This window comes from Oncorhynchus clarkii, chromosome 18, assembly GCF_045791955.1.
Source record: "Oncorhynchus clarkii lewisi isolate Uvic-CL-2024 chromosome 18, UVic_Ocla_1.0, whole genome shotgun sequence".
Lineage (NCBI taxonomy): Eukaryota > Metazoa > Chordata > Actinopteri > Salmoniformes > Salmonidae > Oncorhynchus > Oncorhynchus clarkii.
The window spans coordinates 59,126,127-59,153,897 of record NC_092164.1 but is presented as its reverse complement, the minus strand read 5'-3'; the positions used below and the strand labels follow the sequence as shown (position 1 = coordinate 59,153,897).

The 27,771-nt window shown below is 44.2% G+C and overlaps 1 protein-coding gene across 6 annotated transcripts in view; it reads left to right on the top strand.

The window, feature by feature from the left end:
- LOC139373794 (engulfment and cell motility protein 1) overlaps positions 1 to 27,771 on the top strand; it is a 162,960-nt gene that overhangs the window by 32,654 nt on the left and 102,535 nt on the right. For 2 of the 6 annotated variants that reach the window (XM_071114795.1, XM_071114791.1), the window contains exons 2-7: positions 15,435 to 15,574; positions 18,463 to 18,503; positions 19,454 to 19,526; positions 19,639 to 19,689; positions 21,941 to 22,110; positions 27,250 to 27,285. In XM_071114795.1, the coding sequence (XP_070970896.1) occupies positions 15,497 to 15,574; positions 18,463 to 18,503; positions 19,454 to 19,526; positions 19,639 to 19,689; positions 21,941 to 22,110; positions 27,250 to 27,285 (449 nt within the window). In that variant the 5' untranslated portion in view covers positions 15,435 to 15,496. Of the gene's footprint in view, positions 1 to 139; positions 520 to 15,434; positions 15,575 to 18,462; positions 18,504 to 19,453; positions 19,527 to 19,638; positions 19,690 to 21,940; positions 22,111 to 27,249; positions 27,286 to 27,771 lie in introns of those variants that run through there. The other 4 variants (XM_071114796.1, XM_071114792.1, XM_071114793.1 and 1 more) reach the window with 3 other exon arrangements.

The window sequence follows — 27,771 nt, the reverse complement described above, 5'->3', positions numbered from 1 at the left end:
GCGTGATTCCTTATTGTACATGTTAGAGGCATGTTTATTCTAAATAATGTATTTTCAATCTGAATGTTCCCTACTGTTGTGCCCTGCTGAATGCTGACCAGTACATGTACTAGTATAGTGTAGCTGTGTGACACAATGTTTTTCAGGTTGAGGTAACTTCCTGTGAGCAAGTCGTGTAAGCTGTTTCTCCAACGGTTGTCTCGTCTTTTAATTTCTCTGCTTTTTTTCAACGTTCTGTTTTGCTACAGACCTGTTTCCTCTTCTCTAGACAAACGCCTACTTCCTCCTTCTGTTAACCTCTCTCTCTTGCTTTTTTCTGTCTCTGTGCACAAGGAGAGGCACTTTGAAGTTTAGTTTAAAACTCTTGCTCTTGTGACTGCTGAACATCGAAGGATGCTTATTGTATTTGTGGCTAGCTAGTGTTAGTGGGGATTTTGTTTAGTTTTGTTTTGTTGTGGATTTGAAACAAAACTTATTGGAGGGTGGAACTCGCTACCTGCTTGTCGTCAAGGTTTCCGGGTGAGTCCCTGGTCTTCTCTTCTTGTTGTGTACTCACTACTCAGGCTGGAGTAGGGTGTGTTGGGCCGAAGGATAGGGCCCTCCCCACCCCCTGTGCCCTCTAACCCCCCTGGGCACTGACCCTATTCAGACTACAGTATTATAATTATTATAAATCACGATACCAGGACAGCCATTTTGAGTGTACCCATGAGTTTACCAGTTTGGTTTCCCCTGACAGGTCAGCTATGAAATAGACAACTACATAACAGACAGAAATCGAAATAAAAGCATTGGCTGTGCAGCTCATTAGATATGGATTTGGCTGTTATAGTTGTTTAGTCACACCTCTGGATTGACGCAGACGTTTTCTATGACTCAATTATTTTATTCAGGATGGTGACAATGAAATGTATATTGTTGTTGACTCACTTTGTTATTGGTGAACCCCTTTTGGTTTCACCGTCTGGGTTCACTGTTTTCATGACACTACCCCCCATACCTGTAAGACCTTGATTGCATTCCAAATGGCACCCTATTCCCTACCAAATGGCACCCTATTCCCTACCAAATTGCACCCTATTCTCTACATAGTGCACTACCTTTGACCAGAGCCGTATGGGCACTATAGAGGGAATAGGGTGATATTTGGGATGCAAATATATGTAGTAAATGTAGTAGCCTGCATCGCTCCATGTCACACATATCTACGCTGCTTCCAGGAGTGTACATTACATACAAACATACAAACATACATACATACATACATACATACATACACAATGTTAGTCTATTTAACCAACACAAGTTTAGAGAATTACTGTCTCCTCGGCAGGCGTGTTGTGTGCCTCGGCTGAGTTAATACAGTGCTGTTAATTGCTGTGAGAGCTGTTGTCGGCCCTTTGGCACAGAGTACTGACAGGATATCCTGCTTGCTGCACTAGAAACAAGGGCATGTTTGTGAAACAAAGCGGCCTGTTGAGAAAGAGACAGTTACTAGTAGCAACCTGCTGAGACCGACAGTGTAGTAGTAGTAGTAGTAGTAGTAGTAGTAGTAGTAGTAGTCTGCTGAGACAGTAGTAGTAGTCTGCTGAGACAGTAGTAGTAGTCTGCTGAGACAGTAGTAGTCTGCTGAGACAGTAGTAGTAGTCTGCTGAGACAGTAGTAGTAGTCTGCTGAGACAGTAGTAGTCTGCTGAGACAGTAGTAGTAGTCTGCTGAGACAGTAGTAGTAGTCTGCTGAGACAGTAGTAGTAGTAGTAGTAGTAGTAGTCTGCTGAGACAGTAGTAGCCTGCTGAGACAGACAGTAGTAGTAGTAGTCTGCTGAGACAGTAGTAGCCTGCTGAGACAGACAGTAGTAGTGTAGTAGCCTGCTGAGACAGACAGGAGTAGTAGTAGTAGTAGCCTGCTGAGACAGACAGTAGTAGTAGTAGTAATGTATTAGCCTGCTTAGATAGGTAGTGGTGGTAGTAGTAGTAACCTGCTTAGATAGTTAGTGCAGTAGTTTGCTGAGACAGACAGTAGTAGTAATGTAGTAGCCTGCTGAGACACAGGTGGTGGTAGTAGTAGTAACCTGTTGAGACACAGTCAGTAGTAGTACTGTAGTAGCCTGCTGAGACAGAGACAGTTAGTAGTAGCCTGCTGAGACAGACAGTAGTAGTGTAGTAGCCTGCTGAGACAGTAGTAGTAGTATCCTGCTTAGACAGTAATAGTAATAGTGTAGTATCCTGCTGAGACAGGCAGTAGTAGTAGTAGTACTGTAGTAGCCTGCTTAGACAGTAGTAGTAGTAGTATCCTGCTTAGACAGTAATAGTAATAGTGTAGTATCCTGCTGAGACAGGTAGTAGTGTAGTTGCCTGCTTAGACAGTCGTAGTAGTGTAGTTGCCTGCTTAGACAGTTAGTAGTAGTTTAGTAGCCTGCTGAGACACAGGTATTAGTAGGTAGTAGTAGTAGCATTGTTTGCTGTTTGGGGTTTTAGGCTGGGTTTCTGTACAACACTTTGACATCAGCTGAGGCAGAGTTCCTCTGTCCCTGTGTCTGGGTTCTTTTGCCCATCTTAATATTTTATGTTTATTGGCCAGTCTGAGATATGGCTTTTTCTTTGCAACTCTGCCTAGAAGGCTACCATCCCGGAGTCACCTTTTCACTGTTGACATTGAGACTGGTGTTTTGCGGTTACTATTTAATGAAGCTGCCAGTTGAGGACTTGTGAGGTGTCTGTTTCTCAAACTAGACTCTCTAATGTACTTGTGCTCTTGCTCAGTTGTGCACTGGGGCCTCCTACTCCTCTTTCTATTCTGGTCAGAGCCAGTTTGCACTGTTCTGTGAAGGGAGTAGTACACATCATTGTACGAGATCTTCAGTTTCTTAGACTGACGGGTTTCAGAGGAAAGTTCTTTGTTTCTGGCCATTTTGAGCCTGTAATTGAACCCACAAATGCTGATGCTCCAGATACTGAACTAGTCTAAAGAATGCTAGTTTTATTGCTTCTTAAATCAGGGCAACAGTTTTCGACTATGCTAGCATAATTGCAAAAGGGTTTTCTAATGATCAATTAGCCTTTTAAAATGATAAACTTGGATTAGCTAACACAACGTGCCATTGGAACACAGGAGTGATGGTTGCTGATAATGGGCCTCTGTACGCCTATGTAGATATTCAATTTCAAATCTGCCGTTTCCAGTTACAATAGTAATTTACAACATTTAACGATGTCTTCACTGTATTTCTGATAAATGTTATTTTAATGGACAAAAAATTTGATTTTCTTTCAAAACAAGGACATTTCTAAGTGACCCTGTAAAGCTCGCCCTCCTCTTCTGAGGAGGAGTAGTAGGAAGGATCGGAGGACCAATGCGCAGCGTGGTACGTGTTCATGATGATCTTAAATAAACTCAAAACACTAAAACAAAAATAACGAGAATGACACGAAACAAAACAGTCCTGTCTGGTGACCTACACAAAGACAGAAAACAATCACCCACGAAACACAGGTGGGAAAAGGCTACATAAGTATGATTCTCAATCAGAGACAACTAATGACACCTGCCTCTGATTGAGAACCATACCAGGCCAAATGCAAAACACAGCATAGAAAAACGAACATAGACAGCCCACCCCAACTCACGCCCTAACCAACCTAAAGCAAAGACATAACAAAATAACTAAGGTCAGAACGTGACAGACCCCAAACTTTTGAACGGTAGTGTACATATGAGATGAGTAATAGGAGATATGTAAACCTTCTTAAAGTGGCATCATTAAAGTGTCTAGTTCCATTTATTCAATTGGCCAATGATATCAAGTCTGTAGGTAGGCAGCCACCTCTCTGTGCTAGTGATGGCTGTTTAATAGTCTGATGGCCTTGAGATTGAAAAACAGCTTCTATCTCTGTCCCAGCTTTGATGCACCTGTACTGACCTCGCCTTCTGGATGATAACGTGGAGAACAGGTAGTGGTTTGGGTGGTTATTGTCCTTGAAGATCTTTTTTGCCTTCCTGTGACATCAGGTGTTGTAGGTGTCCTGGAGGGCAGGTAGTTTGCCCCCGGTGACGCGTTGTGCACACCACCCTATGGAGAGCCCTGCGGTTGTGGGTGGTGCAGTTGCTGTACCAGGCGGTGATACAGCCCGACAGGATGCTCTCAATTGTGCACCTGTAAAAGTTAGTGAGGGTTTTAGGTGACAAGCCACATTTTTTCAGCCCCCTGAGCTTGAAGAGGCGCTGTTGCGCCTTCTTCACCACACTGTCTGTGTGCGTGGACCATTTCAGTTTGTCGGTGATATGTGCACTGAGGAACTTCAAACTTTCCACCTTCTCCACTGCTGTCCTGTTTGTGTGTGCCTGTCTGTCATTGCCAACTGTCTTTAGCAAACTGGGTGTGACTGAAAGAGATGCTCTTTGAGAGAGGGAATGAGTAATGTTTTATTAATTGATGATTTCTCCACATGATTTCTCACAATGATGTTCAACTTTGAATTTTCTGCCTGTCACTCACAACATGTCCTGTTCCCTTTTGTTGCAGCTCTGCCATGTTTCCGTCCAGTGCCCTCCTCTCTGTCTGTTTCTCTTCCTCTTTTCATGATTCATTGTTTTGTCTACCACCCAGGGGGAACTCTGATAGGGGTATGTGGGCACAGTTTCACAGGGCAAAGAGAATAAATCTAACTTTCAATGAGCTCTTACGAGGGATTTTCCTGTGGGTGCTTCTGTGTGAATAAAAAAGACAGTACTTAGGCCAACTGTGTGTGTTTGTGTGAGACACTCCCTCATGGTGTAACAGGACACTGAAAGCATGGCTAGAGCGTGGCCGTGTGTGAACTGGCTTGAAGCAGGTGTTTCAGTGTGTCTCTTACGGTTTGTGATGGTGTCATAATTGTAGCGGGTGTTTCATCATGTGTGTGTCTCTGTGTCACTCCATCTCTCTGTGTGTTTCCGTCTCGTAGGCGATGATAACTCACTGTGCCTGTCTGTGTCACTCCATCTCTCTGTGGCCTTTGTTTCTTACACAGATAAAGGTTCCTGGCTCCTTTGTAAGCTGTCTGTAGCACGGTGTCACACCCTGGCCCCTTGGTGAGCCACAGTCCTTTGTGGAGGTGTCAGATGGAGCGCTGGGGTTTAAGGCTCTTTTGAAATCTATACAAGGTGTCAGCCCACAGTACCCCCCCCCCCCCCCCCCCCCCCTCCCAGTTGTTTAGGGAAGTTAAAGAGGTTTATACACTACCGTTCAAAAAAAGTTTGGGGTCACTTAGAAATGTCCTTGTTTTTTTTGTCCATTTAAAATCAAATTGATCAGAAATACAGTATAGACATTTTTAATGTTGTAGCTGGAAACGGCAGATAAAAAAAATAATGGAATATCTACATAGGTGTACAGAGACCCATTATCAGCAACCATCACTCCTGTGTTCCAATGGCATGTTGTGTTAGCTTATCCAAGTATATCATTTTAAAAGGCTAATTGAGCATTAGAAAACCCTTTTGAAATTATGTTAGCACAGCTGAAAACTGTTTAAAGAAGCAATAAAACTGGCCTTCTTTAGACTAGTTCAGTATCTGGAGCATCAGCATTTGTGGGTTCAATTACAGGCTCAAAATGGCCAGAAACAAAGAACTCACCAGTCTCTATGTCAACAGTGAAGAGGCGACTCCGGGATGCTGACCTTCTAGGCAGAGTTCCTCTGTCCAGTGTCTGTGTTCTTTTCCCCATCTTAATCTTTTATTGGCCAGTCTGAGATGTGTATTTTTCTTTGCAACTCTGCCTAGATGGCTAGAAAATGTCCTCTGGTCTGATGAAACAAAAATAGAACTCTTTGGCCATAATAACCATCATTATGTTTTGTGGAAAAGGGGTGAGGCTTGCAAGCCGGAGAACACCATCCCAACCGTGAAGCACGGGGGTGGCAGCATCATGTTGTGGAGGTGCTTTGCTGCAGGAGGGACTGGTGCACGTCACAAAATAGATGGCATCATGAGGGAGGAAAATGATGTGGATATATTGAAGCAACATCTCAAGATGTTCCCGTCAGGAAGTTAAAGCTTGGTCGCAAATGGGTTTTCCAAATGGACAATGAGTCACGCCCTGACCTTAGAGATCCTTTTTATTCTCTATTTTGGTTAGGTCATGGTGTGACTATGGTGGGCAATCTAGTTTTCCTATTTCTTTGTTTGGCCTGGTATGGTTCCCAATCAGAGGCAGCTGTCTATCGTTGTCTCTGATTGTGAATCATACTTAGGCAGCCTTTTCCCCACCTTAGTTTGTGGGATCTTGTTTTTGGTACTGTGCTGTTTAGCCCTACTAGACGTTATGTTTCGTTTTGTATTTGTTGTTTTTTTGGTGTTCATTTAATAAATTCAAATGTACGCCTACCACGCTCCACCTTCTGTCTGATTCCCTTCCATCGACGAACGTAACACAATGACCCCAAGCATACTTCCAAAGTTGTGTCAAAATGGCTTAAGGACAACAAAGTCAAGGTATTGGAGTGGCCATCACAAAGCCCTGACCTCAATCCCATAGAAAATTTGTAGGCAGAACTGAAAAAGTGTGTGCGAGCAAGGAGGCCTACAAACCTGACTCAGTTACATCAACTCTGTCAGGAGGAATGGGCCAAAATTCACCCAAATTATTGTGGGAAGCTTGTGGAAGGCTAACAGAAACATTTGACCCAAGTTAAACAATTTAAAGGGAATGCTACCAAATACTAATTGAGTGTATGTACATTTCTGACCCACTGGGAATGTGATGGAAGAAATAAACGCTGAAATAAATAATTCTCTCTACTGTTATTCTACATTTCACATTCTTAAAATAAAGTGGTGATCCTAACTGACCTAAGACAGGGGAATTTTTACTATGATTAAATGTCAGGAATTGTGAAAAACTGAGTTTAAATGTATTTGGCTAAGGTGTATGTGAACTTCTGACTTCAACTGTATATTAATTAAAGTCTATAAAGCCCTTTCCCAGCAATGCAGGGTTAAAAACGAAGACAAGTTTAGCGAAATAGTAACGCTATATACAAGGACTCCTGTACCGAGTCAATGTGCAGGGGTATGAGGTAGTCGATGGGTTGCAGGGGTGAAAAGTAGATAGGAGGTCCCGTACCGAGAATAAATCACGTGTGCATGTCCAACCCAAACTATATCGGCATAACAGGCCCTGGACGTTCTGCCGCCCAAAGGAAAAGAAACCTTCGCTAATAGTTGGCAGATCAGAACATAGTAGCAACCCAATCCACATGCCTATGCTACAAATTAAAACATTACTAGCACATCTGGTTAGTAGGCTATTTATCTCTATTGTCATAGAGAGGAATCAATACATCTCCATATGCATCAGTCACCTCTGTGGGCATTTTAGTGCTTGTTTCTAGCACAAGGCATCGTCGAGTTAAGCATTGTTATAGAACGCTTGATATCATCTGAATACGTGTTATGTACAATTTCAAAATATAAAGCAAACAATATATATCCTTTTTGCTCTTTTTTTAAACAACGGATATGGCATATCCTCACTCAATTTGAGCTCTGGTTTTAACAGAACAGACCAAGCCCTTCCCAAACACTGAGGTTTTTATGGAGTGCATGGTGACAGTATTGGAGGATTTGGATATACTGACAAATCTATAGCATAGTTGTGTCTGTCAAACAGGTAGGCCTACATCCATTTTTTTTAATAGGAGGAAATGGGCAACAACAAAGCCCTCTTGTTGGTAGTGAAGTCAAATTTAAAATGTTCTGTCTTTCCTCTTGATCCCTCACTCAACACTCCAACCGTTCTTTTACCTTTCTCTCTCGTTCTCTCCCCTCCATCTCCTCCCAGAACTCTCCTCCCTCTTCCTCTCTCCTTCCTTCCTCTCTGCAGAGGACAAGACCTCTTATGTTACCTCATAAATAATTTAGCAGAAACCTGACGCGTTCCCTCTTCCTTCTCGTCCCCTCTTTACCACCTCCTGTATTGATGCGTTCTTCCAGTTGTGTACTTTTAGATTTTCAGGACCTTGGGGTGATTTATTTTCTTCTTGTTGTTGTAAAGTCACTCTTTCCGTGTCTGAAATAATCCAGTGGATTAACGTCACTTTAGTGGTGTGACCTTCTCGCTGCACGTGTCACTCTGATTTACCACAGGTGATGGTGCCAGTGAGCGTTTTGTGAGATTATAGTCTGGCCCAGTTCCACATCCTCATCCATCATACCAAATAAATTATTATTATTAAGGTTATGGCTACAGCCCAAATGGCACCCTATTCCCTATGTAGTGCACTTTTGACCAGAGGCCTATTAGTGTGGTGTCCCTATGGGCCTTGGTCCAAAATGGTGGTGCACTATATTGGGTAAAGGGTGCCATTCGGGATGCACGTTCTATCAGGATTATTGCCAGTCAGTCAGTGTGCTTTGCTACTGTCCTTAGAAGGTCCATTCACCCTGATAAACAATGATTTGATGTCTAGCCAGCTCGTTATGTTACGCAGTACATTACTTTAATGAAACCAAGTGAAGGACTGGACATTTGTGTGAGAGGGAATGGATCTGATCCTACAGAGCTTTATTGGTTTAGAGACAGTACAGCTGCAACGTTTCAATCCCTAATGTTTTCTATAAAGATGGGGAGGAACAGAGAGAGAAAGAGATGGCGAGAGAAAGAGTGTTGCTTGGCTACCCAGACTCCTTGCTATGGGTTGGGCCAGAGCCAGAACACGTGGGTAAAGCCACGGTTTGAAAATTCGTCATGGGCTTCGATGACGATTGGTTAGAGACGATCCGATCGCTGATGACTTTGTTTTGAACAACCCCCTCGTCACCTCAAACGAGTTCAATGACGGCAGTCTGACTGAAGCATGAAGCGAGAGCAGAGGAAACAATTCAGCGTGAGTCGTCAGGGTAGGATGAGAGAGCAGGACACCTAAAGAGGAGGCAAAGACTGAAGTAGGAGCAGAGAGATGGAATGAGGAACAGGGGCATGGGGAGAAGGAAAGAGAGACACTTGTGTCTTATTAGCTCCTCTGGCAGAGCTGTGTTGTACAGGTCCACATATTCCTGAGGGTATCAACTACCATGACAGGATGGCCTTGGACAGCTGCTTGCTCAATAACAAAACCACAATTTGCATTGTGAAGTGGATAAAAGGCAAGAGGCAGAGATACGTGAGGCAGAGATATGTGCCTCCCGGGTATGAGACACACACACACACACACACACACACACACACACACACACACACACACACACACACACAGAGTAAATCTTGATTGGCATATCTGCTGTGTATCCCAGTGCAGTCTTGATGCCTATAAATGAACCCAGAGCAGAATGACAGTGTTCCTGGCAGCCCGGACTGCCCCTCTCCTCAACCCATCCCCTCCACTAGATTTACTGTATACTGCTTCTCTCTGTGATGAGTGCATCACAAATGGCAGCCTATTTCCTATGTAGTGCACTACTTTTGACCAGAGATCTATAGGGAATAGGGTGCAATTGGGACACAGACAAAGTCTCAAGTCTCTGACAGAGCTCCTGTTGTAAGGGGAAAGGAAGGAAGATGGGTGCACTGAGCTTTCTGAGGTTGACTGTGCCACTTCCACTGTTGCTGCTCCTGTGTTGAAAGACCATGACAGATCTGATTGACAGGCTGAACTTGTTGACAGAGTGAATTGATTTTTTCTTTAAAGGGTGTGTGTGTGTGTGTGTGTGTGTGTCTGCGCAATCATGCTCCTCTGCTCACAGAATTGGCCAGCTTGTGCTCATCAAGACAATACTCCTGTGTTCTTTCTCTCGTTCTCTCTCTCTTTGCCACCCTCCGCTTTCCTAGAGCGGAGGACAAGAACACAATTTTCTCTGAATGAGCATAAACAAGGGAGAGGCATGAACGGAGAGAGTCGGTGATTTCGGTGAGGAGCCTGGTTTCATCAACACAGCCAGCTGCAGGTCAGGAAGGCCACAGACACGTAGGCCTGTGACGCTAAATGAATAACCGGGTAAAAATGACCGCGTAACTAACGGTTACAGATGAACACCGTAAATAAAACAACCGGTAAAACCATTTTAAATAAGCCTACATACATTTTGGGGAAAAACACATTTCTGAACTTTATTTTTTCACGTAGATAAACTTGCCCTAATAGCAGGCGAACTGATTTGCGTGTCGAAATAGGATCCCTGTTAAAACATTTTTTTTTTGCAAAAACAGACGAGGTAGGCGTATATTTTTATTTAGAAAATGTAATTGATCTTCTCCAACCTGGCATTTCTTAATTTGTGGATTCATATTTATAAGTAATAACCTGAAGAATAATCATAATAATGCCATGATGATAATAATGGGTTTTATTAAGAAGCATATCCATGGTAACAAGTGAACAAACAGAATTGTGGCCTCCCATTTTTACACAGGGCCTTATAATCCTAAAACAACAGTAACATACATTTAAACAAAATGGACATTTACAAAACCGAATGACAAGGAAAAAACAGAAACAAAGTGTAAATGCAATAGTGAAATGGCACGTTTCTTTTGTCTGAGAGCCTATGGGTTAAGTTGTCAATACGAAAATGTGACAATCCTCTCCAATCTGACATTTCTACATTTGTATACTAGACTAATATTTAGAGGTAATAATGAATTAAATAATAATTAAATTATACTGATAATAACAGTATAATGGTAATAATTAAGTTGCAGAGAAAGGCTGTCTTTTTGAGTCACAGCCCCACACACACACACACACACACACACACACACACACACACACACACACACACACACACACGTCCACTGAAGGCTGTTTCTCAAAGTTCTCATTTTACACACTCCAATGTTTACACCGAGAGTCCACTATTTCCCTCAGATTTATTTGAATGGTGTAAAAAAAGACTGGTGGTTCTTATCATTTGGATTTACCGAAATTCATAACAAACAAAAGGTGACCGACTGCCTTTCTGACACCCTGGATGGAAGTAAAGATGCAGCTAGCTAGTGTCTACTGAAGCTATGGCTCCCATGGCAACGGGCCCTGAACAAGGGCTGTGCTTCTTATGGGATGAGCTACACATTCACAGTACATCAGACCAGGCAGATGACATGACGACTATCTTTTTGGAATAAACTGCATGAGGGAGGGAGGGAGAGAGACGTAAGGTTGGAATAAACTGCATGAGGAGAGAGACGTAAGGTTGGAATAAACTGCATGAGGGAGGGAGCGAGAGAGACGTAAGGTTGAAATAAACTGCATGGGGAGAGAGGGAGAGAGACGTAAGGTTGGAATAAACTGCATGGGGAGAAAGGGAGAGAGACGTAAGGTTGGAATAAACTGCATGAGGGAGAGAGACGTAAGGTTGGAATAAACTGCATGAGGGAGAGAGGGAGAGAGACGTAAGGTTGGAATAAACTGCATGGGGAGAGAGGGTGAGAGACGTAAGGTTGGAATAAACTGCATGAGGAGACAGACGTAAGGTTGGAATAAACTGCATGAGGAGACAGACGTAAGGTTGGAATAAACTGCATGAGGAGAGAGGGAGAGAGACGTAAGGTTGGAATAAACTGCATGAGGGAGAGAGACGTAAGGTTGGAATAAACTGCATGAGGGAGAGAGACGTAAGGTTGGAATAAACTGCATGAGGGAGAGAGGGAGAGAGACGTAAGGTTGGATGGAATAAACTGCATGGGGAGAGAGGGAGAGAGACGTAAGGTTGGAATAAACTGCATGGGGAGAGAGGGTGAGAGACGTAAGGTTGGAATAAACTGCATGAGGGAGAGAGACGTAAGGTTGGAATAAACTGCATGAGGGAGGGAGACGTAAGGTTGGAATAAACTGCATGAGGGAGGGAGGGTGAGAGACGTAAGGTTGGAATAAACTGCATGAGGGAGAGAGGGAGAGAGACGTAAGGTTGGAATAAACTGCATGAGGAGAGAGGGAGAGAGACGTAAGGTTGGAATAAACTGCATGAGGAGAGAGGGAGAGAGACGTAAGGTTGGAATAAACTGCATGATGGAGAGAGACGTAAGGTTGGAATAAACTGCATGATGGAGAGAGACGTAAGGTTGGAATAAACTGCATGGGGAGAGAGGGAGAGAGACGTAAGGTTGGAATAAACTGCATGATGGAGAGAGACGTAAGGTTGGAATAAACTGCATGATGGAGAGAGACGTAAGGTTGGAATAAACTGCATGATGGAGAGAGACGTAAGGTTGGAATAAACTGCATGATGGAGAGAGACGTAAGGTTGGAATAAACTGCATGAGGGAGAGAGACGTAAGGTTGGAATAAACTGCATGAGGGAGAGAGACGTAAGGTTGGAATAAACTGCATGGGGAGAGAGGGAGAGAGACGTAAGGTTGGATGGAATAAACTGCATGGGGAGAGAGGGTGAGAGACGTAAGGTTGGAATAAACTGCATGAGGGAGAGAGACGTAAGGTTGGAATAAACTGCATGAGGGAGAGAGACGTAAGGTTGGATGGAATAAACTGCATGGGGAGAGAGGGAGGGAAAAAGTGGTGCACTACCTAAGTTATAGGGTGTCATTTGGTACGTATTCTATATCTACAGTACACCTTATACACTATTTCCATTTTGGATGGACATTTGGTGTCGTCATATGATGAAGTCCTCACTTGTGGTTTGAAATCAAATATTCCGTAGTCTGTGTCCGGTCTTCTCTGAGTGCAGAGGGCAATTTAACCAGTCTTATCTGAGAAAGCCAGGGGGAATCAGACCATCTCTCCATCCATCTCTCTGCTAAACCTCTTTCTTTCTGCTTTCTCAGTAATACTCAGCGCTTTCATCCCTGGCCTGAGTCACACAGGATTACTGTTCACTGCCAGGTGTGTCTCTCAGAGAGAAAATGTGTGTGTCTGAGTGAGCATGAGTGTGCGCACACAAGTGTGCATGTGAGTTTTGTGCATGTGAGTTTTGTGCATGTGAGTTTTGTGCATGTGAGTTGTGTGTGTGTGTGAGAGTTGTGTGTGTGTGTGAGAGTTGTGTGTGTGTGAGAGTTTTGTGTGTGTGAGTTGTGTGTGTGTGAGAGTTGTGTGAGAGTTGTGTGTGTGTGAGAGTTTTGTGTGTGTGAGTTTTGTGTGTGTGAGAGTTTTGTGTGTGTGTGTGTGTGTGTGTGAGAGTGTTGTGTGTGTGTGTGTGTGTGTGTGTGAGAGTGTGTTGTGTGTGTGTGTGTGTGTGTGTGTGTGAGAGTTGTGTGTGTGAGAGTTGTGTGTGTGAGAGTGTTGTGTGAGAGTGTTGTGTGAGAGTTGTGCGAGAGTTGTGTGAGAGTTGTGTGAGTGTGTGAGAGTTGTGTGAGTTGTGGGTGTGTGTGTGTGTGTGTGAGAGAGTTGTGTGTGAGAGTGTTGTGTGAGAGTGTGAGAGAGAGTTGTGTGTGTGTGTGTGGTGTGTGAGAGTGTTGTGTGAGAGAGTTGTGTGAGTTGTGTGAGTTGTGGGTGTGTGTGTGTGGGTGTGTGTGTGGGTGTGTGCGTGTGTGAGTTGTGGGTGTGTGTGAGAGTTGTGTGTGTGTGTGTGTGTGTGTGTGAGTTGTGGGTGTGTGTGTGAGAGTTGTGGGTGTGTGTGTGAGAATTGTGTGTGTGTGTGTGTGAGAATAGTGTGTGTGTGTGTGTGAGAGTTGTGTGAGAGTTGTGTGTGTGTGAGTTGTGTGTGTGTGTGTGTGTGAGAGTTGTGGGTGTGTGTGTCTGCTAATGCTCCTCAGGCCTGTAACACCTCTGATGCTGCCTGCCCTGTGTGTCACACCACTGCTCTTATCACCCAGAGCCAAGCACGACACACCCTGGCCCCTGGAGATGAGCTGCTGAGGTCAAGTTTAGTAGCATCACCACTGTGGAGGCCCACTCTGACTCTTTCTGTTATGCTGTAGTTTAATATCTTGGGTATCGTACATACAGGCTATTGTGGACAAAGTTTTTTGCAGTGTAATGCTTGATGACAGTTTCTTTGTCAATCGATTTGTTTGTTTACAATTTGTCGGTACTATTTGTTGGTACAGTCTTCTATGGTTGTGCCCAATTACTCCCTATATACACCCAATGTACAAAACATTAGGAACACCTGCTCTTTCCATTAGACTGACCAGGTGAATCAAGATGAAAGCTATGATCCCTTATTGATGTCACTTGTTAAATCCACTTCAATCACTGTCAATGAAGGGGAGGAGACGAGTTAAAGACGTATTTTTAATCGTTGCGACAACTGAGACTTGGATTGTGTTTGTCTGCCATTCAGAGGGTGAATGGGCAAGACAAAATATTGAAGTGTCTTTGAACGGGGTATGGTAGTAGGTGTTACGTGCACAGGTTTGTATCAAGAACTGCAATGCTGCTGGGTTTTTCATACTCAACAGTTTCCTGTGTTTATCAAGAATGGTCCACCAACCAAAGGATATCCAGCCAACTTGACACAACTGTGGGAAGTGTTTGAGTCTACATGGGCCAGCTTCCCTGTGAATGCTTTCAACAGCTGGTAGCGTCCATGGCCTGAAGAATTGAGGCTGTTCTTAGGACAAAAGGAGGTGCAACTCAATATTAGGAAGGTGTTCCTAATGTTTTCTACACTACTTTTGACCAGAGCTCTATGGTGCAATTTGGGATGCAGAACAAGCCAACTGCACTTTTGCTATTGCACTATTTAGCCTGATCTGGGATCTGTATAAGTGAGTGTAATGAATACACTTAAGGAAGCTGTGCTCTAGTCAGTGGTGTAAAGTACTTAAGTAAAAATACTATAAAGTACTACTTAAGTTGTTTTTGGGGATATCTGTACTTTACTATTTATACTTCACTACATTCCTAAATAAATGTATGTACTTTTTACTCCATACATTTTCTCTGACACCTGAAAGTACTTGTTACATGTTGAATGCTTAGCAGGACAAGGAAATGGTTTAATTCAAGAGACCGTCCCTGGTTATCCCCGTCTGCATCTATCTGGCAGACTCACTAAAAACAAATGCTTTGTTTGTAAAATATGTGTTGGAGTGTCATTTAAATGACACTGGCCATCTGTAAAAAAAATATATATAATAATTAAATGTGTGCCGTCTGGTTTGCTTAATATACGGAGTGTAAAATGATTTATACATTTCATTTTGATACTTAAGTATATTTAAAACCAATACTTTTAGACTTTTACTCAAGTAGGATTTTACTGGGTAACTTTCACTTTTACTTGAGTCATTTTCTATCAAGGTATCTTTTACTTTCCATCATAGCTCTCATTAATATTTCATCACTGACCTTGTGAACTCTTGAATATTGATGTCACTTGGTTTGAATATAGACTGTGTGAGTGTGCCTCTTTGTGCAGTGGGTTGGATTGCTACTGTATCGTAGTGCTGTGTCAGCAACACATTTAGAATTTATGAGCAAATGGATAAATTCTAGTCTATTCTATTCTGTCCATTGAATAACGTGACCCCCTCTGTCTGTTTCTCTCCCCTGCAGTTTTGGATGAGAGCTCCTCAGTGAGACAGTGAGAGGCACCTCCATACCCCTCCACCGCCATCATGCCACCGCCCTCCGACATCGTCAAGGTGGCCATCGAGTGGCCAGGGGCCTTCCCTAAGCTCATGGAGATAGACCAGGTCAGTGCCTGATCAAAAAGAGAGGTCCATTTCCCAATAGACTGCCTGTACTGCTTTCACACATTTTCTCACAACCAGTGGTGATATTCCTATGTGATGCTAGTCCTGTGACTGACTGATTAGTGCAGACACAAGTCTTGTTCAGAGCCTAGAGCAGCATTCCCCAACTGGCGGCCAGCCCGCAGGTGGTTTATTTGGTCCCCCAAGTTTTCTGAGTAAAACAATGACAGTGAGGTTAAAGTGCAGACTGTCAGCTCTAATTTAAGGGTATTTTCATCCATATCAGGTGAACTGTTTAGAAATTACACCACTTTTTGCACATAGTCCCCCATTTTTACAGGACCAAATGTATTGGGACATTCACTTATCTGCATTATAGTAGTAAAAATGCAGTATTTGATCCCATATTCATAACATGCAATGACTACATCAAGCTTGTGAATATAAATTTGTTGGATGCATTTACATTTCCCTCCCTCTACATCCCCTCCCTCCCTCGCTCGCTCCCTCCCTCCCTCCCTCCCTCCCTCCCTCCCTCCCTCCCTCTCTCCATATCTCCCTCTCTCCATATCTCCCTCGCTCCATCTCTCCCCCCTCCCTCTATCTCACCTCCCTTTGTCTCTCCCGAGCTGACCAGGTAAAAATCAGTCTTTCTGACCCTGATCAAGGCCGTTAACCCACTGTTCCCCGGGCGCAGATGACGTGGATGTCGATTTAAGGCGGGGTTGGGTTAAATTCAGAGGGGTTGGTTAAATGCGGAAGACACGTTTCAGTTGAATACATTGTTGTACAACTGACTCGGTATCCCCCTTTACTCCCCTCTTTCTCCTCCCCTCTCTCTCTCTTCTCCCTTCCCTCTCTTCTCCCCTCCTTTTCTTTTCCTCCCTCTCTCCCCTCCTCCCTCTCTCCTCTCCTCCCCCTCTCTTTTCCTCCCTCTCCCCCCTCCCTCTCTCTCCTCCCTCCCTCTCCTCCCTCCCTCTCCTCCCTCCCTCTCATCCCTCTCCTCCCTCCCTCTCCTCCCTCCCTCTCATCCCTCTCCTCCCTCCCTCTCATCCCTCTATCTCTACTCTCCTCCTCCTCTCCTCCCTCCCTCCATCTCTCCTCCCTCCCTCCCTCTCTACTCCCCTACCTACCTCTCTCTCCTCCATCTCTCCTTCCTCCCTCCCTCTCACCCCTCTCCACTCTCCTCCCTCCCTCTATCTCTCATCCCTCTCTCCTCCCTCTCACCCCTCTCTCTACTCTCCTCCCTCCATCTCTCCATATCTCCTCTCCTCTGTACTTTAGCAGCATATGCCTGCCTGCTTCCATTGGAGACTGAGTCACTCTTACTGTGTTAAACCAGCTCTGCTCTGTGCTCTGGAGCCCATTGAGACTAGCTCTGCATAAATCTAAAGGGCCTCTTCAGAGAGAACTTCTGCGTCACTCCATCGTGCAGCACCACAGTTTATTTCTCTCCAGAACTCTGCTGCTGTGCCTCCTGGGCTGCTACCCAAACATTTGCTTGTTTAGCGTCAGAGAATTGATCTAAGTACTGAACATGCTAATGAGATAAAGCTAGCTAGTGTAGCTCAGAGGGGCTGGAGCAGCTGGGAGGGAGTAAGCCTCTGACCAGGGGGTAAGGGTAGAGGGGGATGGGGAGAAGAGAGCTGGGGCTGGGGTGCCAATGGACATGTTGCCCACTTTTTGCTGCTAAGGTTTCGTGCGTGTGTTCCATGCATGTTGACCAGGGGGTAAGGGTAGAGGGGGATGGGGGAGAAGAGAGCTGGGGCTGGGGTGCCAATGGACATGTCGCCCACTTTTTGCTGCTAAGGTTTCGTGCGTGTGTTTACACTAAAATTAATACTTTAGTATGGAACGAATTGCAAAAATAACTGAAGCTGGAGACTCAAATTCTCCCTCACTAACTTTAAGCATCAGCTGTCAGAGTAGCTTACAGATCATTGCACCTGTACATAGCCCATCTGTCAATAGCCCACCCAACTACCTCATCCCCATACTTTTATTTATTGTTTTGCTCCTTTGCACCCCAGTATCTCTACTTGCACATTCATCTTCTGCACATCTATCACTCCTGTGTTTAATTTCTAAATTGTAATTATTTTGCCGCTATTGCCTTACCTCCCTAATCTTACCCTCATTTGCACACACTGTATGTAGACTTTTCTATTGTGTTATTGACTGTACATTTTGTTTATTCCATATGTAACTCTGTGTTGTCTGTTCACACTTCTACGCTTTATCTTGGCCAGGTCGCTGTTGTAAATTAGAACTTGTTCTCAACTGGCCTACCTGGTTAAATAAAGGTGAAATGAATAAATAAAATACTGTCTGTCACTAAAACACACAAACACTGTCTGGAGAGGGACTTCATAGTTATACATGGTTATAGTAGTTATACATAGTTATACATGATACCATTGAAATGGAACTATGGAACTATGGAACTGTAATGATGTGCAGATGGTTGTTGATTCAACAGCAGAACATCTGGGGTGCATCCCAAATGACACCCTGGTCAAAAGTAGTGCACTATGTAGGGAATAGGGAGCCATTTGGGACCTAGACCTGTTTTGACATAGGGTTTGGACCATGCTGTCCAGCTCCTCGACCACTGACCACTGTACCACTCCGCCCTGCATGATGTTAGAAACGTAGACTGGTCCCAGATCTGTTTGTGCCATCTTGCCAACTGGCGTGACAATGACCATATGTGTTGGCAAGATGGCACAAACAGATCTGGGAATGCTCTGTGGTTCTATTTGAATTCATCTCATATAATATAAAGTCATTGTTCCCCCACTTCCATTGAAGTAGCTGAACTTAAAGGATATCGTGTTTTCTAATGAGGATGAACTATACTTTCTCATTTCTCATTCTTCTTTTCTCAGAAAAAGCCCCTCTCAGCCATTATCAAAGAAGTGTGCGAAGGGTAAGGAAATATGTGTCTCTCTCTCTCTCTCTGTCTCTGATAACACTGCATCTCTGATTACACTGCATCTCTGATTACACTGCATCTCTGATTACACTGCATCTCTGATTACACTGCATCTCTGATTACACTGCATCTCTGATTACACTGCATCTCTGATTACACTGCATCTCTGATTACACTGCATCTCTGATAACACTGCATCTCTGATAACACTGCATCTCTGATAACACTGCATCTCTGATTACACTGCATCTCTGATTACACTGCATCTCTGATTACACTGCATCTCTGATAACACTGCATCTCTGATTACACTGCATCTCTAATAACACTGCATCTCTGATTACACTGCATCTCTGATAACACTGCATCTCTGATTACACTGCATCTCTGATAACACTGCATCTCTGATTACACTGCATCTCTGATTACACTGCATCTCTGATTACACTGCATCTCTGATTACACTGCATCTCTGATTACACTGCATCTCTGATTACACTGCATCTCTGATTACACTGCATCTCTGATTACACTGCATCTCTGATTACACTGCATCTCTGATTACACTGCATCTCTGATTACACTGCATCTCCGATTACACTGCATCTCTGATTACACTGCATCTCTGATAACACTGCATCTCTGATAACACTGCATCTCTGATAACACTGCATCTCTGATAACACTGCATCTCTGATTACACTGCATCTCTGATTACACTGCATCTCTGATTACACTGCACCTCTGATTACACTGCATCTCTGATTACACTGCACCTCTGATTACACTGCACCTCTGATTACACTGCATCTCTGATTACACTGCATCTCTGATAATGCTGTGTAGTTGTGTTTATGTCATGTTTTTATCTGCCATTGAGAGATGCAGTGTTCTTCCAATTCAAAGCTCAAATGCGGTTTAATGTTTTACGTTTTCTTCTTCAGATGGTCTTTGGGGAACCACGAAAACTTTGCTCTGCAAAATGCTGATTCCACTAATTTCTACATCACAGAAAAGGTTGGCTTCAACTTTCTTGTTATCTTTGTCATATTGTACTAAACAATAATAATCCACCTCAGTATTTAATGTTATAAATCACCTCTAAGTTGTCCCTTACCTGTCTTCGCAGAATCGCAATGACATAAAGAATGGTTCAATACTGCGACTGACAACATCTCCTGTAAGTTTGGGTTTATGTGTTCATTAAGTTTCTCCTCAAACATACTGAAAGATGAAGGGAGTCTTTCTTCATGGAGCAGCAATAGTTGAATGTTGAAAAGCTACATCTCCTTTTGATAGATGTACCTTTTTCTCCATTTTAAAAGGGAAGTTGAACATCAAATTCCATAGTAAAGTTAACTGAAACCTTTCAGAGTATAGGAGAATTTCAGGGTTAAGTTGAGTGATGTACTACTTATTCAACTCACACAACCATTAGGCCATCATTCCTTCCTGTTTGTAACATGATGATTTTGTTAGAAACTGTATTGCGACAGAGTGTCTGCCATCCCTACCATGACATCTTAGTCTCTCCTGTCCACTTCTCCTGCCTTCTTCTTCTAACCGCTCAGATAGATAGAGAGGCCGAGAGGTTATTCTTCCAGAGCCTGGAATGGTGTCTGCTGTTGAGGTGAAATTCTCTCCAGACAGGCCCATGCAGAGGGTTAGATAGATAGCACTTTTTTCACCTTGTCTGCATACTTGTTGTGGCCTGGCTTATCCCTTGAAGCCAATAACAGTCTGTGCTGAAGCCATGGCTGTCAAAAGGGAAGCCCTGACTTAGTTTACACATGTTGTACTATCAGCTCCATCCATTATGGAAGAAACAACACCAGTCTTTACCAGCTCTTCAAGCCAGTTAAGTCAAGAACTCTACTGGTTCTGTGTACTGTGTATGTTGACTGCATAACTCTCTCCCTCTTCCCCCTTTGCCAGGCCTACACTGTTCTCTCTCCTTTTAACTCCAGTCTCAGACGACTACTCAACATGTGTATATGTTCAGTGTTTAACCCTGTCTCTGTCCTCTCCCTGGCTGTCTCCTCTCCAGTCTCAGACGACTACTCAACATGTGTATATGTTGTGTTTAACCCTGTCTCTGTCCTCTCCCTGGCTGTCTCCCCTCCTCTCCAGTCTCAGACGACTACTCAACATGTGTATATGTTGTGTTTAACCCTGTCTCTGTCCTCTCCCTGGCTGTCTCCTCTCCAGTCTCAGACGACTACTCAACATGTGTATATGTTCAGTGTTTAACCCTGTCTCTGTCCTCTCCCTGGCTGTCTCCTCTCCAGTCTCAGACGACTACTCAACATGTGTATATGTTCAGTGTTTAACCCTGTCTCTGTCCTCTCCCTGGCTGTCTCCCCTCCTCTCCAGTCTCAGACGACTACTCAACATGTGTATATGTTGTGTTTAACCCTGTCTCTGTCCTCTCCCTGGCTGTCTCCTCTCCAGTCTCAGACGACTACTCAACATGTGTACATGTTGTGTTTAACCCTGTCTCTGTCCTCTCCCTGGCTGTCTCCTCTCCAGTCTCAGACTACTACTCAACATGTGTATATGTTCAGTGTTTAACCCTGTCTCTGTCCTCTCCCTGGCTGTCTCCCGCTCCTTTCCAGTCTCAGACGACTGCTCAACATGTGTATATGTTCAGTGTTTAACCCTGTCTCTGTCCTCTCCCTGGCTGTCTCCTCTCCAGTCTCAGACGACTACTCAACATGTGTATATGTTCAGTGTTTAACCCTGTCTCTGTCCTCTCCCTGGCTGTCTCCTCTCCAGTCTCAGACGACTACTCAACATGTGTATATGTTCAGTGTTTAACCCTGTCTCTGCCCTCTCCCTGGCTGTCTCCCCTCCTCTCCAGTCTCAGACGACTACTCAACATGTGTATATGTTGTGTTTAACCCTGTCTCTGTCCTCTCCCTGGCTGTCTCCTCTCCAGTCTCAGACGACTACTCAACATGTGTATATGTTGTGTTTAACCCTGTCTCTGTCCTCTCCCTGGCTGTCTCCCCTCCTTTCCAGTCTCAGACGACTACTCAACATGTGTATATGTTCAGTGTTTAACCCTGTCTCTGCCCTCTCCCTGGCTGTCTCCCCTCCTCTCCAGTCTCAGACGACTACTCAACATGTGTATATGTTCAGTGTTTAACCCTGTCTCTGTCCTCTCCCTGGCTGTCTCCTCTCCAGTCTCAGACGACTACTCAACATGTGTATATGTTCAGTGTTTAACCCTGTCTCTGCCCTCTCCCTGGCTGTCTCCCCTCCTCTCCAGTCTCAGACGACTACTCAACATGTGTATATGTTCAGTGTTTAACCCTGTCTCTGTCCTCTCCCTGGCTGTCTCCTCTCCAGTCTCAGACGACTACTCAACATGTGTATATGTTCAGTGTTTAACCCTGTCTCTGCCCTCTCCCTGGCTGTCTCCTCTCCAGTCTCAGATGGCGGGCCAGCTCCACGAGAGGATCCAGTCATCTAGTATGGATGCCAAGCTAGAGGCCCTGAAGGACCTGGCCAACTCTTCCAGAGACGTCACCTTCGCCCAGGAGTTCATCAACCTGGACGGCATCTCACTACTCACACAGATGGTGGAGAGCGGCACAGAGTACGTACTTTCTTTTCTCTCCTCCCTTCTTCTCTCCTCCTTTCTCCACCTCAGATTTATCTCCTCTGATCAACTCTAACTTCTCCCCTCTGATCAACTCTAACTTCTCCCCTCTGATCAACTCTAACTTCTCCCCTCTGATCAATTCTTACTTCTCCCCTCTGATCGACTCTTACTTCTCCCCTCTGATCGACTCTTACTTCTCCCCTCTGATCGACTCTTACTTCTCCCCTCTGATCGACTCTTACTTCTCTTCTCTGATCGACTGTTACTTCTCTCCTCTGATCGACTGTTACTTCTCTCCTCTGATCAACTCTCTAGTATACTCTCCTGTAAATTACAGTTAGCTGACTTGCCCCCAGTAAAAGCCACTGAGTCACATATCTCATCTCCTATCTGCCAACTAATGTAGAGTCTATGGAGTGGATGGGCTCTGAGGTTCTCTGTGGAGGATTTAGTACCACAGGGTGACGTGGTCTGTACCAGGGTCAGCCCCAGTGTGGTACACAGTACTACAGACAACCCTAGGTGTGTTCAGTCAGCAGGTCTCAGATCAGGTTTTGGGGAACTGAAGCCCTTGCAGGTGCACTGTCTATCCTGAGAGGGTAGGGGCAAAAACTGACCCTAGTGCAGCACCTGAATTCAGAGTATCCTCATGGGAAAATATTTGACCCCAATGACAAACTGATAAAGAATCTTGTGTCGTGTGACGTGTCGTGTGATGCTGATGCTGTCAAAGTGCCAGCCTTGCTTTCTCTGACAGCTGCACACAGCTTTAGACAAGGCGCTTGGACTGAGGAACAGCTGCAATGTTTCTCTGAGCTTTACACTTTCAGACACTCCTACTTACAACAACCGACAAGCTCCAAATCATCCAGACAGATCCGGTCCTGACCCAGCAGTGTTCTCTTTTTTTGTGCACAATTGTTTTATTAAGTAATTTTATAAGTACAGTCAATGAGAATCACAATATATATATATATATATATATATATATATATATATATATATAAATATATATATATATATTTTTTTACAATTATACCCTCCCACACTCCATTCCACCTCATCCCAACCAAACCCCTGGCGGCCCCACCCCATCCCCAAGCAGGGTTCTCTAAATAAAGCGTGGTCTGTCTCGCTGGGCTTTGGGCCTGGTAAGTTGGCTATGTCTCAAATGGCAAACTATTCCTCAGTGCTCTACTACGGCTCAGGGCAAAGTAGTGCACTGTGAAGGGACTAGCGTGCCATTCGGGAAGTAGACGCTGTCTCAGCTGAAGGTTATGGCGAGGGCAGGCAGTGGCGTTTTGCTGAGGTGGAGTTTCTCAGCCGTGATGTTGACTGGAACCCCATGGGGGGGGGGTTGAGAGGAAGGAGGAGAGAGAGGGGGTTGAGAGGCAGGGAGAGAGAGTTGGTTGAGCGGCAGGGAGAGGGAGAGAGAAGGAGATGGTTGAGGGGCATGGAGAGGGAGGCAGGCAGGCGGAGAGAGGCAAGGGGGTGGAGAGGGTTGAGAGGCAGGGGGATGGAGAGGGTTGAGAGGCAGGGGGATGGAGAGGGTTGAGAGGCAGGGGGATGGAGAGGGTTGAGAGGCAGGGGGATGGAGAGGGTTGAGAGGCAGACAGGGAGAGAGTTGAGAGGGAGAGAGAGAGGCTTCAAATCAAATTTGATTTGTCACATGCACATGGTTAGCAGATGTTAATGTTAGTGTAGCGAAATGCTTGTGCTTCTAGTTCCGACAATGCAGTAGTAACCAACGAGTAATCTAACCTAACAATTCCAAAACTACTACCTTATACACACAAGTGTAAAGGGATAAAGAATATGTACATAAAGATATATGAATGAGTGATGGTACAGAACGGCATAGGCAAGATGCAGTAGATGGTATAGAGTACAGTACATACATATGAGATGAGTAATGTAGGGTATGTAAACAAAGTGGCATAGTTTAAAGTGGCTAGTGATACATGTATTACATAAAGATGGTAAGATGCAGTAGATGATATAGAGTACAGTATTTACATATACATATGAGATGAGTAATGTAGGGTATGTTAACATTATATTAAGTGGCATTGTTTAAAGTGGCTAGTGATATATTTTTTCCATCAATTTCCATCAATTCCCATTATTAAAGTGGCTGGAGTTGAGTCAGTATGTTGGCAGCAGCCACTCAATGTTAGTGATGGCTGTTTAACAGTCTGATGGCCTTGAACTTTGATGCACCTGTACTGACCTCGCCTTCTGGATGATAGCGGGGTGAACAGGCAGTTGCTCGGGTGGTTGTTGTCCTTGATGATGAGGGAGGGAGGGAGGGAGGGGGGGGAGTGGGAGAGGGAGAGAGAGGGATATTACGGAGTCAAAACGCACATTGGAGACTCTCACAAGATGCACATATTTGCGTGTGCACACCTACACACAAACACACCATCTTTTTCTCACACACTTACACCCCCCATTCAATGACACAGTCAGAGATGTCTCCAGTCCCCCAGATCTGTTTTCACTCTACTGTACTGAACGGCCCTGAATCCAAACAAATGCTTGTCATTCCCAGGAGCCTCTCATGGATGGCTAGCCTGAGGGCTCTGGACACATGATTTACAGGGCCTCAGCGGTCTGACACACACACACACACACACACACACACACACACTGTTCTGCTACATGCCATCCTCATTATGCCGCCCCAGCCCAGAGAGACTTCCTAGTTAGCTGCTCGCATGCAAAGGGCTGCACCATGCAAGGTCAGCCCTGATAGACCACAAAAAGTCTCTCTGCCTCTTGGAATTACTCTTAGTGTATCTGTCCTCTACAATGTGAACTAGTACCTTCCATTCTGTTAGTGTATCGGTCCTCTACAATGGGAACTAGTACCTTCCATTCTGTTAGTGTATCTGTCCTCTACAATGTGAACTAGTATCTTCCATTCTGTTAGTGTATCTGTCCTCTACAATGGGAACTAGTAGTGTCCTCCATTCTTGTACAGAGAGGCGAAGGCCCACCCTAGTTACATTCAGTATGTGTGTCCCAAATGATCTGTATTTACATGTTATCAATGCATATTCATTCCCTATTAATCATTTTCCCTCCCCCTCTGTCCTCCTATAAGCAGTGCTGCCCACATAATTCTCCCACGATGCATACTGCCCCCTCAGGCGTATTTCTTTAAATATGTTTTTATGTAGATTGCTCATGCGTCAACAGTTGTTATCCCCAGAGTTTGAAAGTACAGGCGTGTGTGTGTCTGTGTTTATAACTCTACAATCCCCATTGACATTCCTGACAACCAGCTAGCGTAAGATGATCATTCACAGGCTTAGGAGAAAGAGACACCAGGGAGCAGTACTTTCTAATATCCCAGTCTGGGGCATGACTTCATGCTGTTTTAATGTAGGCTGCTGTATCAGTCAATTGAAGAAGTTTTGCGCCCCCTATTGGTCTAGTAACATAACATACAGGTTCCAGAACTGCTGAGAATGTACAGTGCTGTAACGTCAACTGCCAAACATTTAGAATCCCTGGGGAATGATGTTACTTTAGTGACAGACTTCCTGTCACTGAACAAGATGATATTCAGATCTAGCTGGAGATTTACGGAGTCCGCATGATCCAAGTTTGTCTCAAAATAGATTTCCGTTTTGTTAAATCTTGTTGTTAAATGAAATGTTGGCCATTATTGTCTCTGTCATCCAGTCAAGCAAAGCATGTAGTGTAACTCTGTCTGTCTGGCTGGCTGGGTAAGGTTCCAGTTGCTTCCCAAACAGTACTTCTGCTTTCCATGATTTGTGTTCAGTCTGTCATCAATTGGCTCCTAACCAATTGTGATTTGATCTGATTTGTGTTTATTTGGTCAAATATCCTCTTCCACTTCTGTCATCTTCGTACCTTTCTCTATCCCCTGTGTTAATCAGAGCATCTAGTCATCCCTGGTGTCCATGTTGTTCTGTTTGACCAAGTCGATTGTGTTGTCCCATGTATTGTATCACATTACTGTAGCAGGTCAGCCTTGTTTTGTGATCTACATTTCAGTTGTCACTGTGAAGTTCAAGTCCTGTCCATGTTCATTGTGTCCTTTTGTTAGCCTCTGAACCAGGCTCTGAACCAGGCTCTGAACCAGGCTCTGATCCAAGCTCTGATCCAGCCTCTGTCTGTCCTCTGTATGTATGGAGCAACTCGGTGTGACTGCTGATATACAGTACCAGTCAAAAGAAGGAAAGAAGTTCTACAAATTAACTTTTAACAAGGCACACCTGTTAATTGAAATGCATTCCAGGTGACTACCTCATAAAGCTGGTTGAGAGAATGCCAAGAGGGTGCAAAGCTGCCATCAAGACAAAGGGTGGCTACTTTGAAGAATTTCAAATATAAAATATTCTTTGATTTGTTTAACACATTTCTGGTTACTACATGATTCCATATGTGTTATTTCATAGTGTTGATGTCTTCACTATTATTCTACAATGTAGAAAATAGTAAAAATAAAGAAAAACCCTGGAATGAGTAGGTGTGTCCAAACTTTTGACGGGTACTGTAGGATCAGGTCTTATTTGTCCAAGTGACCTTATTCGTTGTGATCTAAAAGTCTAAACTGATCAGAAATCAGCCCTCCTACTCTGAGATGCTTGATACATAACTTACACCCCCTGGATCTGATCTTATCATAAAAGAACTACAGTGACAGATCACACTCACCTGGGCAATGTGTTCTATTGTCTAACACACACACACACACACACACACACACACACACACACACACACACACACACACACACACCTGGGCAATGTGTTCTATTGTCTAACACACACACACACACACCTGGGCAATGTGTTCTATTGTCTAACACACACACACACACACACACACACACACACACACACACACACACACTGAGCAATGTGTTCTATTGTCTAACTCTCTCACACACACCTGACCAATGTGTTCTATTGTCTAACTCTCTCTCTCTCTCACACACACACACACACACACACACACACACACACACACACACACACACACACACCTGGGCAATGTGTTCTATTGTCTAACTGTAACCTCTCTCCACTATGACTTGAGCTCCTTCTTCCGTGGTCATTGTGTTCTCTCCTGACACAAAAGTTTCTTAAATCTTTGCAGACGCTATCAGAAACTACAGAAGATAATGAAGCCATGGTAAGCCCTCCCTTTCCCTTCCCCTCCCCAGTCAGATACCCTTGCTGGCTTTGTACTCTTCCCTCTAATCTACCCGGCAACTGAGTCTGCATGATTAAAACTCAGGCCTTGGTGTTTCTATTAAACTAATGGGAAACAACATGGCTGCCGTCGCCATCGCTGGCTTTCATCTTCAAATCAAACTTGTTTATTTTTGTTTATCTCTGGCTATGTTCCAAATGGCACCTTGTTCATGATATACTGCACTATTTTTAGTGAATAGTGTGCCATTTGGAACGCATATTCTGTGTTCCATGTAACTGAAACATCTTTCTTCTCTTATTGTGCTTTTTGGCAATTTGAGGTTGAAAGGGAACTGAAGCTACAGTCTCTTGTTTCACGTGGGATGTTGTTTTTTAAGAGCACCATGACAACGATCCATAAAGAAACCCACAGTCCAAATTCAGAGATTCTTCTTCTTGGATTCTTGGTGCTCCTCCTAAACGT